This window comes from Mus musculus, chromosome 12 (assembly GCF_000001635.26).
Source record: "Mus musculus strain C57BL/6J chromosome 12, GRCm38.p6 C57BL/6J".
NCBI classification, from domain to species: Eukaryota; Metazoa; Chordata; class Mammalia; order Rodentia; family Muridae; genus Mus; species Mus musculus.
In genome coordinates this window covers 114,977,026-114,995,521 of record NC_000078.6, presented here as the reverse complement: position 1 = coordinate 114,995,521, position 18,496 = coordinate 114,977,026, and the positions used below count along the sequence as shown (strand labels likewise).

At 38.8% G+C, this 18,496-nt stretch overlaps 1 pseudogene, 1 gene segment (V, D, J or C) and 1 further gene; all 3 read left to right on the top strand.

The window, feature by feature from the left end:
- Igh (immunoglobulin heavy chain complex) overlaps window positions 1-18,496 on the top strand; it is a 2,751,187-nt gene that overhangs the window by 1,014,433 nt on the left and 1,718,258 nt on the right.
- Ighv1-47 (immunoglobulin heavy variable 1-47) lies at window positions 4,121-4,414 on the top strand. The segment is given in 1 exon segment: window positions 4,121-4,414. A coding segment is annotated over 1 exon segment (294 nt).
- Ighv1-46 (immunoglobulin heavy variable V1-46) lies at window positions 17,536-17,829 on the top strand (annotated as a pseudogene). Its single transcript is given in 1 exon segment — window positions 17,536-17,829. A coding segment is annotated over 1 exon segment (294 nt).

Sequence of the window (18,496 nt, the reverse complement as noted above, 5' to 3'; positions counted from 1 at the left end):
ATTTTACTTCAACAGACATTTCTAGATTTCATCTTACATCTCTTACCACCATTTAATTTGGCTTATGCCTTCCAAATGTCTTGTTCTCCATTTCACAGCACCATTTTATGTTTGAAACATCATGCCTCAACTATCATGACTTCTCTGCTTTCATTTTGTCTCTATTTTACTATATCATCTCCTTAACATTCCTCAGACTCTAATGGTCTCATTGATCTTTTAGAGTACATGACCTAGCAGTTTATAACATCAGTCTTCAGGTAAGATGTACCCTCCTTAATGCCTGACAGTTATGTTGTGACAAATTGCTTTTTTTGAGTCCCTGATTCTGAGGGACCTACAGGAGAGCTCTCAGAACTGCAGAGACAGATGCAAAGATACAAAAAGAGTCTTTTATTGATAGGAGTCAGACTTGGATCTAAAATCTTCCTACTGTGCAGGACAGGAGTGCCAACTGGAGCCTAAAAGGCTTGGTGCTTATATACAGCATAGTGTGAGATTCTTTGGATTTTAGGGTGACAAAGGAGGCAACAGGGAAGTCATTTTTCAAACATGATAATGTTCGGCAAGGTGGAATCCTGTGACTGGAAGCGGGAGAACTCTTCTGACCTGGGGAATAACTTTATGGTGCTATCAGAAACTAGTCTGTTTTAAGGTCAGCCATTCCTACCTATGACCCCTGATTATCTTCTCAAGGATGTTTAGAAGAAGGCATCTGCACAAAAATAAAGTATCTGTACATCTTGTTTATTCTCTCTACATTTATCTTAGTCCACTTAAAAACAAAACCAAAACATAATGTTTTCTTTTTGCTTCTTTCCCAGGGATAGGCCCCAGCTGCACCTGGTAAGTGCTTAGCCATTTATCTGTGAGAGTGCCAGCCTCAGTAACCTGGAAGCAAGGAGGCTGATGTTTGTGTATTCTAAAGCAGGCATTTATGGCTCCTGGCATGGGTGTTAAGGAATGTGTTTATGGACAGGGATATTCTGGCTCCATACTGGATCCCCTCTGAATGGCCAGGGAGAGAGGAGTGAAGCCTAGCTGTGCTAACTGCAGGAAGGAGCAGGGGAATGGTGAGAAAGTTTGGAAGAAAGCTGCCTGCACACTTTACTTTCTTTTTTTTTATTAGATATTTTCTTCATTTACATACCAAATGTTATCTCCAAAGCCCCTTATACCCGACCCCCTCCCTGTTCCCCAACCTACCCACTCCCACTTCCTGGCCCTGCCATTCCCTTGTACTGGGGCATATGATCTTCACAAGACCAAGGGCCTCTCCTCCCATCGATGGTCAAGTAGGCCATCCTCTGCTACATATGCAACTAAAGACAGAGCTCTGGGGGGGGGGGGTGTACTGGTTAGTTCATATTGTTGTTTCTCCTATAGGGTTGCAGACCCCTTTAGCTCCTTAGGTACTTTCTCTAGCTACTTCATTAGGACCCTGATATAGCTCTCTCTTGTGAGGCTATACCAGTGCCTGGCAAATACAGAAATGGATGCTTACAGTAATCTATTGGATGGAGCACTTCACTTTCTAATTGAGTTTTGGACCTGCTCCATATGAAAGACTTCTTCCCAGGTAAACATAGTCAAAAGCCCGTGGCTGCAGATGACATAGGCATAGTTGACCCTTGTTGCGTTGCTTATGGTCAATTATTCAACTTGCCTTATAATATTTATGTTTATACACAATAGATTATTGTTCTTCTCAGCCTTAATCACAGAAGGTTCTATGTGCAGTGTGTATTAATTAATATAGACATGTTTTAATAGACAAGGTGCAGAGAATGAACCTCTGAATACTTAATCACTGATGAGACATCTATATAAATGGCCCACCAAAAACCCAAAGACCATCACAAAAGAGGGATTAGAAAGAACATCAGATCCAGAATGTTGAGTATATACACATGATATAAAGTCTCAGGACTTGACATGAACTCTCATCAGCTACAGTTCTGAGCATAAGATATGAACAATAAGTTCAAACAGTCAAAGTTACAATATGAGAGCCTGTGCAATAATTGATCAGATAAAAGTATCTCCTGGAAAGCTTAGTAATAACAGCTTAATCCCTTGGACCTATATCTTACAACACACGAATTGAATTTCCAAGGTTGTCGTCTTAGGATCATGTAGCAGGTCCTCCGAGCCGGTGGTGACACGAACGACACAGACACCAAGTCGGGTTCACGCAGCAACTTTACTTCGGGCTTTTTCTTTTAAAGCTCCCTTCCCCAGCAGCTTCTTAGAGCAAGGGCTAAACTACTCCTATTCTACTTCTCTTACTCTACTTCTACTCACGGCATGGGCTAAAACTCCTCACTACTCTACTCCTATTCTACTTCTACCTTGCTTCTACCTAGGCAAGGGCTAAAAAACAACTCACCTCACTATTCGCAACTCCTACCCTTCTAGCTCCACCCCACCTCATCCAATCAGAATTCACACATGCTCCAGACATGAGCATTCACAGATAGGTTGACAGGTCTGGATCACAAGAAACTGTCCAGCCTGGCAGGCAGCCCACGCATGCAGCCTCACTGCGCATGCTCAGGCAAGGCAGTAGACAAGTGGGTTTCACAGGGCCTGTGGCCGCACCGCTTCCCACAGGATCACACATATTTATTGGTACATGTGTGTTCTGTTCTCACAACTAAACATAGTATATAATTTTTAAAAATCATTCTGAGGGCTGATTGACATTTGATGACCAACGAGGAAAATTTAACCACATTTTTGGAATGTTTTTGAAGGTTCCCTATGTACTAGTGGATGACCTCACCTACGTGTATATAAATAGCAGTAATTCGGCATCATGCTATTAGTTGATAAAATAAAAGAGGCCAGGATGTTGGGAGGGAGACCTATTGGAAGGTACCAAGGGAAACCAGGGGGACAGAGTAGAGGTAGATATGATCATAGTATATTTCATTTACAAAGGAAATTGCAAACAACTAAAATAATTCTGTAAAGTAGATTATATTAATTTTATACATGTTTAGGGTTTTCATACAAGTGCACTGCTTACACTGTGAATATTTTCCCCGTATATATTACCTTTATATTTCTTGCCCTCTTATTTTTCACTTTATTATACTAGAGAGTTTCAAATCACATCATTATGTATTTATTTGTATGCATATGTCTATATAACAGTGCAGTTTGTAAGTACTACCGAGAGTCTCACTCAATGCCCATGTTTCTAATATGACATCAGTTAATACCATCATCTCCAGTTGCATCCATTTTACTAAAGTTGACATAAGTATTTATTCTGATCTAATGAAAGGTGTGCTGATATATATATATATATATATATATATATATATATGGGGGGGATGGGTATGTGTGTGTTTTATACCTGTATATGTGTGTATTCATTTCCTTATGCAATCTTCTTTTGACAATAACACAGTTTGTATATAAAGAATTACTGTAGCAACATCAGTATAGCTAAGCTATGTAAATAAATAGTTTGAACTGCAATTACTTTTTGTTGTGTGGGTGAGCTTTTTAGTATACAATATGTTGGGATCCACAAGTGTTAACTGTATGTATTGTAAGGAGGCTGCAAATTCTAATAACTTAGCTAATTTTGAAATTTCTCAACACCATCGCCATCCTTGTAACTACATGCAAATCTATGTGCTAGTCTTTTACAAGTGCAGCCACTGTCTCAGGCTGCAAATCTTTTAGAGCTTCAGCCTAATGTTACATGCATAGCCTCTTCACAGGGCTTAAGGAAGGGGTATGGGATGAATTTCCTCTGAGATAATTAGGACATGGATCTCATTATGCTGATACGTGAGGCAGGTATCCTTTACCACCTTCTTCTCCAGCAAGTAGTAGGTCCTTATCTAAGATGTACCCTGCTCATGAATATGCAAATCCTGTGAGTCTACAGTGGTTTATATAGGGATGTCTACACCCCACAAAACATAAGATCAGTCTTCTCTATAATCACTGAGTGCAGAGGACCTCACAATGGCGTGGATCTCTATCATCCTCTTCCTAGTGGCAACAGCTATAGGTAAGGGGCTCACAGTTTCAAACTTCAAGAGAGGCCATACACTCATGTGACATCTACTCTGCCTTTCTCTCCACAGGTGTCCACTCCCAGGTTCAGCTGCAGCAGTCTGGGGCTGAGCTAGTGAAGCCTGGAGCCTCAGTGAAGATGTCCTGCAAGGCTTCTGGCTACACCTTCACTACCTATCCTATAGAGTGGATGAAGCAGAATCATGGAAAGAGCCTAGAGTGGATTGGAAATTTTCATCCTTACAATGATGATACTAAGTACAATGAAAAGTTCAAGGGCAAGGCCACATTGACTGTAGAAAAATCCTCTAGCACAGTCTACTTGGAGCTCAGCCGATTAACATCTGATGACTCTGCTGTTTATTACTGTGCAAGGCACAGTGTTGCAACCACATCCTGTGTGTGTCAAAAAACCTGGAGGAGAAGAAAGCTGCCCTGGGACTGAGATGACTCAGAGATTGGCCTGAAGTCTTGCTTATTCACAATCATTTTGATAATCCAATTTTGTGTCTGTTCCTTAAAGACTTATTGTGTTTTTGTCAGCTTTGTAAAAGGACATCTATGAATTACATGATGTTGATTTAGGATGGTTCTAGAGTACCCCATTCCTTGTCAATGTCATTACCAGTGACCACCTCCATTGACATGTTTCTTAATAAAACAATAAATTAGGATAATGTGATTATTCACAATACAAACATCTCTGTATTCTGATAAATCCTAGAATGTTTATTGGTATAGCTGGGAATAAAGTATAATAAGAATTTGACCTATAAATTTCCACCATCTCTGGGAATCAACAAATCTTTACCGGTCTTATGTCTTAAGTGACTTAGATGTGTATTATTCACCCTGACTCTGTCCACCAGAAGTTCAAGGGTGTTAGAATGTAGAATGTATTTATATCAGAATGTAAAGCCACACAAATGTAATTCCTATCTGTTGGACAAATTAATATTAAATCATTTTTCATAGAACTCATTTACCAACTCAATGTTTGTACCTGCTAATATGGGTTGATTTTGAGGTCTCTCATGGTTTTGAGGTCTCATGATTTTGAGGTCTCTCTTGAGAAGTGTTGAGACTGAGAACACGATGTCAATTGACATTACCAACCTGGATCAGACTTCAGGGAGTCTAAGTACAGGTAGTTTATTGTAGGTATACTTAAACACAATAGACTTAGGAAAAGGGTCTGCAGGCAACAATAATTTCCATAATCATTCTAATTCCAGTTCTACAATTGAATTTAGACAGTTCTCTGTTCTGCGTTAGGTAGACTTCCCTGGAGAAAGGAGGCTATGAGTACTATGGGACAGGCATGCTGCTCTGCCATGGGTACAGGTGGAAGTGCAGACCAGAAGGATTTTAGGGCTCAAGCAGAGTGGGATAGTGCTGCAGACCCTTTTTGGTCCCTGTCTTCGTAGAACAGGTCTCTGGTTGCAGGTGGACAAGGAGTCGGCAAATGAATGACAAACAGAAGTGAAACGAGATTGTGTGTAGAATCTGAATGTAATGTCAAATCAAGCATCAAACTTTTTATACAGAAGAAAATAGGGAAGTTGGGTGACACACCGGCAAGGTACAAAGAGGTTACTGAATTCTTACACAAAACAGAGGAATGCAAACACGGAAGGACTGGCAGGAACCAACTGGGATAAAAATCAACGTTAACAAATGGGATCAAAAACAGCTCCACCTAAGGTCCACTTAATCTTAGAAGCCAGGGTCAAGGGCTTTGTGCCCTTGCCATAGTTCCTATTCTAGTCTATTGTATAGTTCACCTTCCCCCTAGGCCATTGTAAATACTTGTGTATGGGTGTAACTCAGCTATCTATAGTTCTAAGTATCTACTCTGGTTCCTTTTTAAGTCACAAACTTCCTTCTTCCTAGATAATGGTAAATTCCTGTATAGGGCAGTGACTTAGCTATCCATGCCAAGGTCAGATCAAGGACTGCCTAGAATCTAAATTAGCTATATGTCAAAAAATCAATCCTTAAGAGCATTGTAATAAAGCAATATTAAGGGAAAGCACACAGATCTGTTTACCAACTAAAGCAAGGATATTGGAGCATTCTTTATACAGGATGCCATGATTCCAGGAGACTAAGTTTCCATGAACTTTTTGCCTTTGGGACAGCGCCCAGGTTTTTGGGGCCTGGCGCACTTGTCACTACTGGGGTGGATATAGCAGGATAGATCCAATGTCTGCTGGGCTCTGTGGGGGTCTGAGCTGGTGTGGTTATTGGGGTGGGGTATGACTTGTGTTGGTGATTAGGGAAGACCTCCCTTGAGACAGGTAGGCTGTGGGGTCACGCAGGCCAATCTGTCTTGGATGCAGATGGAGGTGAACATTTGTTTATATTTTTAAGTTTGAGGAGTATAGGCTTTTAAATTAACACCTAATAATTCTTTGAATTTCCTCAGTGTCTTTTGTTAAATCTCCCTTATCACTTCTCTTTGTTTGTTTTGTTTTAATTTGGATACTGTCTCTGTCTTCATTAGTTTGTCTGTCCTATTGATTTTTCTCAAAGAACCACCTTGTGATTTGCTTGATTCTTTTATTGTTCCTTTTTTTTTTCTAATTTATTGATTTCAGACCTGGCTTTGATTATTTCCTGCTGTCTGTTCCTCTTGAGTGTGTTTGCTTTTTCCCCTAGTGCTTTCAGGTATACATTTAAATTTCTAGTATGAGATTACTCCAATTTCTTTCTTTCTTTCTTTCTTTCTTTCTTTCTTTCTTTCTTTCTTTCTTTCTTTCTTTCTTTCTTTCTTTCTTTCTTTCTTTCTTTTTAAATCTTTTATTTATTTATGTTCCAAATGTTGGCTCCCTTCCTGGTCCTCCTTCCAATGGTTCTCCCCACCTTATACTCTCTCCCTTTGCCTCTGAGAGGGTTCTCCTTCCCACCACTCACTGCTCCTGCATCTCCCATCCCTGAGGGATCACATCTTTACAGGATAAAGTACATCCTTTCCCACTGAGTCCAGACAAGGCAGGCCTCTGCTTCATCTGTGACACATATGTAATTTGGTTGGTGTACTGGCTAGTTTTGTGCCAACTTGACACAGCTGGAGTTATCATGGAGAAAGGAGCTTCAGTTGAGGAAATACCTCCATGAGATCCAACTGTAAGGCATTTTCTCAATTAGTGATCAAGGGGGAAAGGCCCCTTGTAGGTGGGACCATCTCTGGGATGGTAGTCTTAGGTTCTATAAGAGAGCATGCTGAGCAAGCCAGTGGAAGCAAGCCAGTAAAGAATACGGCCTCTGCATCAGCTCCTGCATTCTTACCTTCTTGAGTTCCAGTCCTGACTTCCTTGGTGATGAACAGCAGTATGGAAGTGTAAGCTGAATAAACCCTTTCCTCCCCAACTTGCTTCTTGGTCATGATGTTTGTGCAGGAATAGAAACCCTGAGTAAGACTAATTGGTACCAGCATAGTAGGGTATTCCTGTGACAACCTGACCATGTTTTGGGGAGGACTGTGGAAGGACTTTGGAACATTGGGTTAGAAGATCCATTCGTTGTTAAGAGCTCTGTCAGATGATGTGTAGGAGCTTGGAAGATAATGTTGAGAACAGTGCAGAAGATGGAGGCCTGGCTTGTGAAATTTCAGAGGAAAAATTAATTATTCTTTTCAGGGCCATTGCTATTTTGGAGTTTGATTATTCTGTGGTTCTGGTTAGCTGGGGTTGAAGAATCAGCTGTGATTAGCAAGATACCAGAACTACTAAAGCAAAACCTTTGCATTACTGGGACTATTGATGCTGGTTAGCTGGAGCTAAGAAATTAGTGGTGATTAAGAGACCAGCATCGTTAAGGTGACATCTTCTGAGAAGTGTTTTCTGAAAGAACAAAGAGGCTGTATTCCAGAGATAGCCAAAGTTGTACTCCTGCTGCAGCAGGACTTGGTAATGTGTAAGGGTCACCCAGTTGTTACTGGTTTTGAAGGAATGAAGGGGGTCATGCAGAGCAGCTGAGGCTTGGCACTGTGAGAGGCCATGGAAGGCCATTTTTGAAGGTGCAGCCTCAGTTGCAATTGATGGTCTAGGACTGAAGGGGTTATGCAGTATTTTGGAGATGCCAGTACTATGAGATGTCCACCAAGAAAAGCAGCAGTGGAGTACAGGCATCTGGAGCCTAGAGGATGATGCGTTTGCTACAAAGGGCATGGCTGAAGAAGTGAGCCAAGCCCTTGGAGGAGCCCAGAAGATCATGAATTGAATCCCAGACATTGGAAGGTTGGAGATTGATTTTTGCTTTTGATTGTGACTGTGCCCTGATATTTTCCCTCTTGAAGCAAGAAACTATTTTAGTGGAGCCCACAGTTAAGAGACTTTTAATTGTAAAAAGACTTTGGGGTTTAAAAGAGATGGATATTTTAAAGAGATTAAAATTTTAAGAATATGTAAAGACTGTGGGATGTTTAAAGTTATTTAGTCCTTGGGGATGAATGTAAGGGTTGACGCTTACTAGTTTGTGTGTCAAGTTGACAAGTGGTCAATTGTGCTGGCTAGTTTTATGTTAAGTTGACACAGCTGGAATTATCACAGAGTAAGGAACTTCAATTGAGGAAATGCCTCCATGAGATCCAACTGTAAGGCATTTTCTCAATTAGTGATCAAGGGGGAAGGGCCCATTTTGGGTGGGACCATCTCTGGGATGGTAGTCTTGGGTTCTATAAGAGAGCATGCTGATCAAGCCAGGGGGAGCAAGTCAGTAAAGAACATCCTTCCATGGCCTTTGCATCAGGTCCTGCTTTCATACTTGCTTGAGTTCCAGTCCTGACTTCCTTGGTGATGAACAAGAGTATGGAAGTGTAAGCTGAATAAATTCTTTCCTCCCCAACTTGCTTCTTGGTCATGATATTTGTGCAGGAATAGAAACCCTCACTAAGACAGTTGGTGTTTCAGTCTTTGAGAGTCACTGAATTTCTGCTGTGACTTTATTGTACCTCTCTAAAATTCAGAGCTTTCACCTACTTGCTTGCTTTTATTTTCTCTGAGGAGTTTTTTTTTTTTCCCTAATTATCCAATCTTGTTATTACAGGCATATTTCAGCACTAAGTTAAAAAAATGTTTTAGCTTTTATTCATCAGCCCGGTCCTGAGATGCTTCAACATCTTAGTTATATATATTAACAGTATCACTCCTTTGTACAATTACTGTGTGAGCTTTTATACTTTGACCATTAATCAATGTACAGTGTGTGATTTATCATGTGTACACAGGGCCTCTGTAGGTTTGCATGGCTTACAATGAAGTTGCTCAGTGTTCACAGAGCTCAACCGGAAGAAAAAAATGGTTCTAGTTTGCCTGTAGATAATGGTTTATGCACTAGCAATTTTAAGTTTTGACAATATTAATATAATATCCCACTAAAAGCCAAATTCCTCTTTGGTAGCAGTTAGATCATGCAGTTACAGTTTCTAAAAAGGTAATGGGAGGAGAAATCAGTGTCTTTCCTGTTTTCATCAGAGGCCCTACAACCAACAGCAATGCACTGCTTCATACTGCTTTGAACTCCTATGGAACTCTCAGGCCATTACCTAATATGAAATTTTCCTGTACCTAGAACTGTTTTGTGCAACTGAAAACTCATGAATTCTGGGGGAAGAAATGTGTAGTTATGTAAGTAACTTACAAATCAAAATTTTACATAAATCTTTCATCCCATAAGTCCTTTCTTTCAAGTGTCTTCATGCTGACTTAGTATCACCTCTCACAGTCTCCCACTGGGTACCTAGAGGTGACTTTTGTTCTATAGAGCTCTTGCTTTTGGATATATGGGTGATTATCGACCTGCCCATACATTCCTGTGGAAGATGGTAATCTCAGGGTTTGATGTAGTAATATTTCTCTGTATCCAGAATATTAATTTTGCATGTTCCTGTAGGAGACATTTCCCCCATAAAATAGGAATATTATGTGCTTAATATGAATGAAATCACATATGGTGAATACATTGCATGAGGCAGGATCAGTTATGTATTAGACATCATTCAAACCTATTTTGTAAGTCATTTTGATATTCCTAGACACCTTATTCAGCAAAGCTCCCCACTGTGTGCATCCACTGTGGAGATCAGTATGGCTGTTCACTTGAACCTGGGAATAGATATCCCTCAATATCTAACTATGCCACTCTTGAGCATATTAAAAAAAGGACTCGACATCCTACTAGACACTTGTTTTATCACATTCATTGGTGCTCTATTGTTATAAGCTGAAATTGGAAATGGTCTAGAGGTTATCAGTGGAAAAATTGGATGAATAAACATAGAACTAAACTGAAAGCTGCCTTGTATGTCATGAGGACCTGGTGCTGATTGGTCTTAGTCCTGCGCTTGCTGCTTCAATCTTTTTCTATTCACATGACCTTTGCTGAGGTGATTTAAATGGTCTTGTTCTTCTGGCATCCTCTTTCCCCTCTGGCTCTTACACTCTTTCAGTTGCATCTTCTGTGGGCTTCCTTGAGCTCAGAAGAATGGGATTTAATGGGAGCTGTGTGTTCCAATATCTCTCTTTCTGCCTAAAGTCCAACATGGGTTTCAGTATTTGTTATGATTTAGTTTTAGTACTAAATTACTGAGTGTATGAGCAAATGGGTCTCTGATTCTTAATCTTTCTCTTGGTCCTTTTTTCATTCTTTGATTCTCCTTGACATACTTTTGAATGATGGTTTTGTTTTACATTATATTTACTTCTATAAGTTTAGTTTTTATAGTTTAGCAGCCTATTTTTGTCTAATGAGTGTTAGAAAGAGGGTGGAACTAGATGATATTTGAAGTGCAGCACTTGCAGTAGTAGAGGGTGGGGGAACTCTAATCAGGATGTATTGTATAAAAAAGAAAATCTACTTTTAATAAAAGGGGAAAAAGATGGCCATACAAAAGAACATTACACAGCTCTTAACGTATACTAAATCATGCAATTTGCTAGTAAGTAGGTTGAACTACAGAAAAAGTCTCATATGAATTAGAATGATACAGACCCTAAAAGAGAAACATGTATATATTTTCTTAAATGTGAATGTGAGCTGTTATGTATTCCATTGTCAGGCTATAATCCTTTGCCCTCAGCTCCAGGCCCTCTAATTTTAATCCATTCCTATACATTCAATTTCCCTTCCCTAAGATACCATCACTGTCCAGTAGATTCTTCCTCTAAATCTCAAAGCTATAGCATAAGGATTGTTGGTGGGATTGCAAGCTTGCACAACCACTCTGTAAATCAGTCTGGGGTTTCCTTGGAAAATTGTACACAAAATTACCTGAGGACCAAGCAATTCCACTCCTAGGCATATACACAAAAGATATTTCAACACATAACAAGGACACATGTTCTACTATGTTCATAGCAGCCTTGTTTTTAATAGCCAGAAGCTGGAAAAAATCTAGATGTTCTTCAACAGAGAAACGGATACAGAATATGTGGTACATTTACAAAATGGAGTACTGCTCAGCTATTAAAAACAATGAATTCTTGAAATTCTTAAGCAATGGATGGGACTAGACTCATCCTGAGAGAGGTAATGAAATCACAAAAGAACACATGTGGTAAGGACTCACTGGTAAGTGGATATTAGCCCCAAAGCTTGGAATACCCAGTATACAATTCACAGAACATATGAATTTCAAGAAGAACAAAGACCAAAGTGTGGATACTTCTTAGCAGGGGGAACAAAATTCTCACAGGAGAAAATATGGAGACAACAATGTGGAGCAGAGACTGAAGGAAAGGTCATCCAGAGACTGCTCCACCTGAAGATCTAGCCCATATACAGTTACCAAACCCAGACACTATTGTGGATGCTAACAAGTGCATGCTGACAAGAGCCTGATATAGTTGTCTTCTGACAGGCTCTACCAGAGCCTGACAAGTACAGAGCCAGATGCTTGCAGCCAACTATTGGACTTAGCATGGTATCCCCATGGAAGAATTTGAGAAATGACTGAAAGAGCTGAAGAATTTTGCAACCCCATAGGAAAAACAATATCAACTAACCAGAACTGCCCAGTTCTCCCAGGGACTAAACCACCAACCAAAGTGTCCACATGGAGGGACCCATGGCTCTAGCCACATATGTAGCAGAAGTTGGCCTTGTTGGGCATCAATGGGAGAAGAGGCTCTTGGTCCTCTGAAGGCTCAATGTCCCAGTGTAGGGGAATGTTAGGGTGGGGAGGCAGGAGTAGCTGTGTGAGTAGGAGAACACCCCAACAGAAGCAGGGGGAGGGGGGATGGTATAGAGATTTTTAGGGGATAAACAGGGTAACCTTTGAAATGTAAATAAAGAAAATAGCCAATAAAAAAAATCATCAGAGACAATAGGCACCGGGATTTGAAGGCCTTTAACTCAACTGATCCAACGTCACAAGAACTCACAAAGACATTTGCAAGAACAGGGCCACCATGGATCTGTTTCTGGCCCTTTTTGTATATATTATACTTTTATTTTAGTTGTTTTATGGGACTTCTGATTGTTTGAATTAGATGACCTCTGATTCATGTGCCTTTTCTTAGGACTCTTTTGCTTTTGTTGATTAACCTTTTCCAACTTCAGTTAAATGCCTTTTATATTAGCTAATTATATTTTATTTTGCTAAGTTCTATTTTTACCTCTTAGAAGCCTGTTTTTACAAGAAACAGGAAGGAAGTTTATCCAGACAGGAGAAGAGGTGACAAGGATCAGGAAGGAGTAGTGGGAGGGCAAATATATATATATATATATCTCCCATATTTATATATATGGGTTAACCTATGTCAGGGTGAGGAGTTTATTTTTAATTTGACATGTTAATTAGGATATCCAATGGGGGCATTTTATTTATTGACTGATTGACTGATTTTTAAATTCCAGATGCTGCCCTCTCCTCTGGTCTTCCATAAACAAGTCTCTCCTTCTATTCCTTTCCCTTCTCCTCTGAGAGGGTAGGTGCACCATTGGATATCCCCCAACTCTGGCCTATTAAGTCTCTGCAGGGTTAGGGGCATCATTTCCCACTGAGGCCAGACAAGTTAGTCCAGTAGGGGAGTGGATTTCAAGACAGGTAGCACCTTAGGGACAGCCCCCATTCCTGTTTTTAGGGGACTCACATGAAGATTTAGCTACCCATTTGTTATACATGCGTTGGGTGTCTTGGTCAAGCCTATGTATTGTTTTTGGTTGTTGTTGGGGTCCCTGAGAGCCCATGAAATTATGGAGTAAGTCTCATTGCAGATCTCTAAGATTCAGACATTTATCTGATTGCTCTATTTCATCTTTTCTAAGCAGAGTTTTTACTTGTTAGTATAGCCCTATTTCAGCACTATGTTCAAAATTGTTTGAGCTTCTAAGTTTCAGACAGGTCCTAATCTGCTTCAACATTTTAGTTATTGATAGCAATAGTCTCACTCCTGCGTACAATTATTGTGTAAGTGTTTTCACTCTGTCTAATAAACAATGTAGGGAGATTGATTTACCCTCTGTCACAGGTGTTCTGCCAGAGGTCTAGCCTGATGAAAACAGCAAAGCAGCTGTTACTTCCTGTTATTGCTTTTCTAGAAATGGGAACTCATAGAGCTGGATCCAAATGCGACCAAGGTAGAATCTGTCTTTGAGAGGGATATTATAACCATAGTAGCACAACTTAAAATCTCTGATGAAGACAACGTTATCCCTAGGTAAACTAGAGCCATTTATCCCTTCAGCTGAGCTCTGTAAACACTGGAGTTACAGGAATTTCTTAAGGCAGACTGTGCAACTTTGTGTGAGACATGACAAGCCTAAATGCATAGGAGTTCATGACCAGCAGGGGTCAGCATGTGGACAAGAATTCTCATAAAGAGATGAGATGGATGGGGACGGGACTCTGTATAATCTGTGGTTTCCTTTCGTAATTGTATTAACTGATCTGCCCAGCTTTGATTGACATGTGATATCTCCATGCCCAAACATGGTAAAGATTCTTTATTAAACACTTCACAGTTTTATGTTTACTTATTTTATTTGCTTTTTATAGTTTTTGAAAAAATACACAAAATGTATTCTAATATCTCATTCCCTCATCCCAAACTTATTCCAGATCCTTCCTACCTACCAACTCACTAAACTACACACATTTTATTCTTTCTGAAAAACCAAAAAATGAGAAATTAATTTAAAAGGGATTTAAAAGCAACCAAAAACTAAAGAAAATAAACTGAACACACACACACACACACACACACACTCACATACACACAAACACACACACACACACACACACACACACACACACACGGAAACCAGTAAAACCACAAATTTCTATCCATCATATATATTCCAAATGTCAGTGAGACAATCAGAATTGAAGATATTAGAAAAAATGTCTGCAAAAATACCATTGTTTTGATTTTCTTTTGTGCTACCAACTGCTAAGCAGATTTTACAAGATTAATTGTGCTTAGTGTCCCCTATGAACTCCATTGGGGAAAACTAGTTTTTCCTTTGTGTGTGAGTGTTGGATGCAGAACTTCTTGGTTAGCAGTGAGAGCCTGTGTGTCCATTTCCATCTGCAAATTTTATCTGAGTTGACTTGGATCATGCTCTGAGTCTGCAGTCACAGTCTCTGTGAATTCACATGTGCAACTGTCCAATTGTGTCTGAAGTACATTCATTCTTTGGAGTTATCCACACCCTCTGGCTCTTATAATCTAAATCTTAAAACTTTTTTATTATTAATATCTCTGTTTTGTTTTATCATGTTTATAAATTCCTCATACTTTACTGTCCCAATTCTAGTCTCTCTGATTCTACAATTCAATATACCAAACAAAATATTTAAATCTTTGAACACATATAAGTGAGAGTGAATCACTTGGTTTATAGATAGGAGTGATTTATTCAGTATATTTTTTCAGTTCCAATGAGACAGTTATAGATTACATAATTTATTTTACAACTGAGTGATATTCATTTTACTGTGTTTATGATTTTTTCAAGTTTATTTATGCTTTGTTGGAAATCTAAGATGATTCTCTCTTCTTTGTGCTGTAACTTGAGCATGAATAACATGCTGTGAATAAATATGGATGTATGACCATCTGCATAATAATATGTAGTGCCATTGGAGTACATGTTTGAGAGGGTTTTTCTGGGACAAAGCAATTTTATTTATTTATTTTTTTGGTGAACTTTCATAGGAAAGTCTTCATCCTAGGAAAGTGTGGTTTAAAAGGATATTTAGTGATGATATATGCCCTAGGGTCATGCTGTCAAACTTCCTTATAAATATTTACCTTTATATCCTGTAGACTGTCTGAGCCTTGATCACAGAGGTCCATATGTGCTGTGTGTAAAGATCAATGCAGCCAATCATGAGTGGTCAGAGTGCTGAGAATGATTGACAGAGTACTCAGGCACAGACGAGTAATAATACCAACCTCTCACCCAAAAATCAAAATCAAGAACCATCATAAAACAGGGAAAGAGATATAGAAAATGGGGTTAAAGGATATCAAATTCTATCTCCAGAGATTTAACTGTTTTATTGCATGTAAGAACTCTCAGTAGATATATTTAACATTATAAGATACACAAATCAATCCAGTGAAAATTACCACATGTGAGACCTCTAAATAGCTGAGCAGGTAAAGATGTCTACTGGTAAGCTTAGGAATATCAGGTAAATCTCATGAAACTGAATTACATAAGTATTCCTCTGAGGTTAATATATCTACTTTGATACATAGGTACCCTCTCCTCACCCCAAAATAATATAATTTATTTTTAATACCATTACAAAATTGATGGAGAAGAACACTTGAAGGCCCACACCAAGCTGAAGGTCTTTTGGCATGTGATGCCTGATGGGCAAAATATATATTTTTTTGGGGGGGGGAGGAGATTTCTGAAGATTTACTCTTTAGTTGTGATAAACCTATCAGTGCATATAAATGTAGCACTAATTAAACTCACCGTGTTATTAGGTAATGAAACAGAAGAAATGGGATTTTGGGAAAGAGACTTTTGTAAGGCCCCAAGGGGAACCACAGGGACCTAGTAGTTGTAAATTGTGGTCTACGTCCTGGAAGTGGTTGTAGATCATAGCATATTTGATATATGATTGAGAATTTCAAAGAATAAAAATCTTTATGAAATATAGAAATAACAACTTTACAAATGTACAGTTTTCATACTTTAATTTTGTATAACTTGCATATTTTTCTTGTAACCTCTTGTCCCAACTATTGCCCTTTATTATACTAGAGAATTTCACTAATGCAATGAAACGTACAAGAGCTGATAATGAGGGTCTCCTTTAATATTTGTGATTCTGAGATTGCCTTAATTAATACAGTTATCTCTAATTACACCCATTTTTCAAAAGCAATGTAAATTTCTTATTTATTTCCCATCAAAACGTTCTGTTCTTTCACTTATGTTAATAAGTGATAGCTTTCACCTATCACTTAGGGTAGGCTTTGTCTATCTTACAAATGAAGGGACTAAAGCAAATACAATATATTTAAAATAAAATAAAATATATACAAAATAAAAAACAAACAAAAAACCCAAAATGTTCTGTGTGTGTGGTGTGTGTGTGTGTATATATACACATATATATATATATATATATATGTATACATATATATATATATATATATATATACATATATATATATCCCTTAGTGATAAAATCCTTTCTTGACACATGTAAAGCTGTTGCTATAATGTAGTTATTAATGATCCTCCTGCAATAATCATTTATAGGTGAGTATTTTTGAAGCACATTTACTTTTAGTCCTTTTATTGAGTTTTGAAGCAGTATATAATCTGTTGGAAAGACAAATATTAATTGCATATATGTGAAAGAAGTCTATAAAACTAAAAAAAATCGCTGTTTTTAGAAATTTCCATTATCATAATCTCCTCCTCCTCCTCCTCCTTCTCCTCCTTCTTCTCCTCCTCCTCCTTCTTCTTTGCTTTCTCCTTCTTCATCATCATCATCACCATCATCACACTACACCCTCTGTAAATCAACTCGTTAACATATCCCCAAATGGAATAACAGTCTCAGGACAAAATCTATTGAGAGATTTGTCCCTGTAGTTATATCCACAGCATCTGTCTAGAGTTCACAGAAAGTTATGGAATGCATTTCCTCAGACAGGATTATGACTTGGACTTGAGCATTCTGCTGCTTGACCCATTCACATTTTCATTCCTTACTCTCCAGTACTTCTCCAGCTGGACTAGGTCCTTCTCTAAGAAATACCCTGCTAATGAATATGCAAATTGTGCCAATTGATTGCAGTAAATACAGGGAAGTTTGCATCCTGTAAACAACCTATGTTCAGTGTCCTTTCCACAGTCCCTGAACACACTGACAATAACCATGGGATGGAGCTGGGTCTTTCTCTTCCTCCTGTCAGTAACTGCAGGTAAAGGACTCACCTGTACCAAATCTGAAAGGAAGATATGGCCTGAGATGACAATGTCATCCATTCTGCCTATTTCTCCACAGGTATCCACTGCCAGGTCCAGGTGCAGCTGTCTGCAGCTGAGCTGGTGAAGCCTGGGAGTCCAGTGAAGCTGTCCTGCAAAGCTTCTGGCTACACCGTCAATGACAACTATATGGAGCAGGTAAAGCAGAGGCCTGGACAGAGCATGGAATGGATTGGATAGATTCATTTTGTATATGGTGGTACTTAATACAATGAAAAGTTCTAGGGCAAGTCCACATTAACTGTAGAAAAATCCTCCAACACAGCCTACATGGAACTCAACAGCTCGACATCTGAGGACTCTGTAGTTTATTACTGTGCATGGCACAGTGTTATAAGCACATGCTCTGTGTGTCAAAACCCCTGAAGGAACAGCAAATTGCTTTGGGACTGAGATGAAAAAAAAAGATTAAACTTTAGTCCTGCTCAGAAATAGTAATTTTGAATGACCATTTATTGCCTCCTCCTCACAGTTCTATTGTGCATTTGTTGTATTTATAAGAGGATTTCAATGTGGAAAGTGATGCTGATTAGGTTAATCCTACAGGACACTATACATTGTCAATCTCTTCACCAGTGACCACCTCCATTTACATGCTTCTTATTTAATAAAACAATAAAGAGTGGAAAGTGCATGATAAAAGTATCACTGGATTCAGTGGGACCAGAAGTTTCTTGAAATAGTTGCAAATAAAGTATCAAAGGAATTTGATCTACAAAATCCAAATCATCAACATTTGGGCAAACAAACTCTCCCTTCATAGTCTTAAGTATTATGTAAGGTATGTTGGTAATTCTGGCTGTGTGTTCCATCAGAAGTTCTTGTCTCTTAGAATATGAGAAATATTTATATCAGAATGCACAGGCATGTAAATATAATTCCCATAGGTTGGTCAAAATATTATTAAATCTCTTTTCATCGAACTCCTTTACCAATACAACATATATAATTGTTAATTGAAGTAGGTTCTGAGATTACACATAAGTGGTTG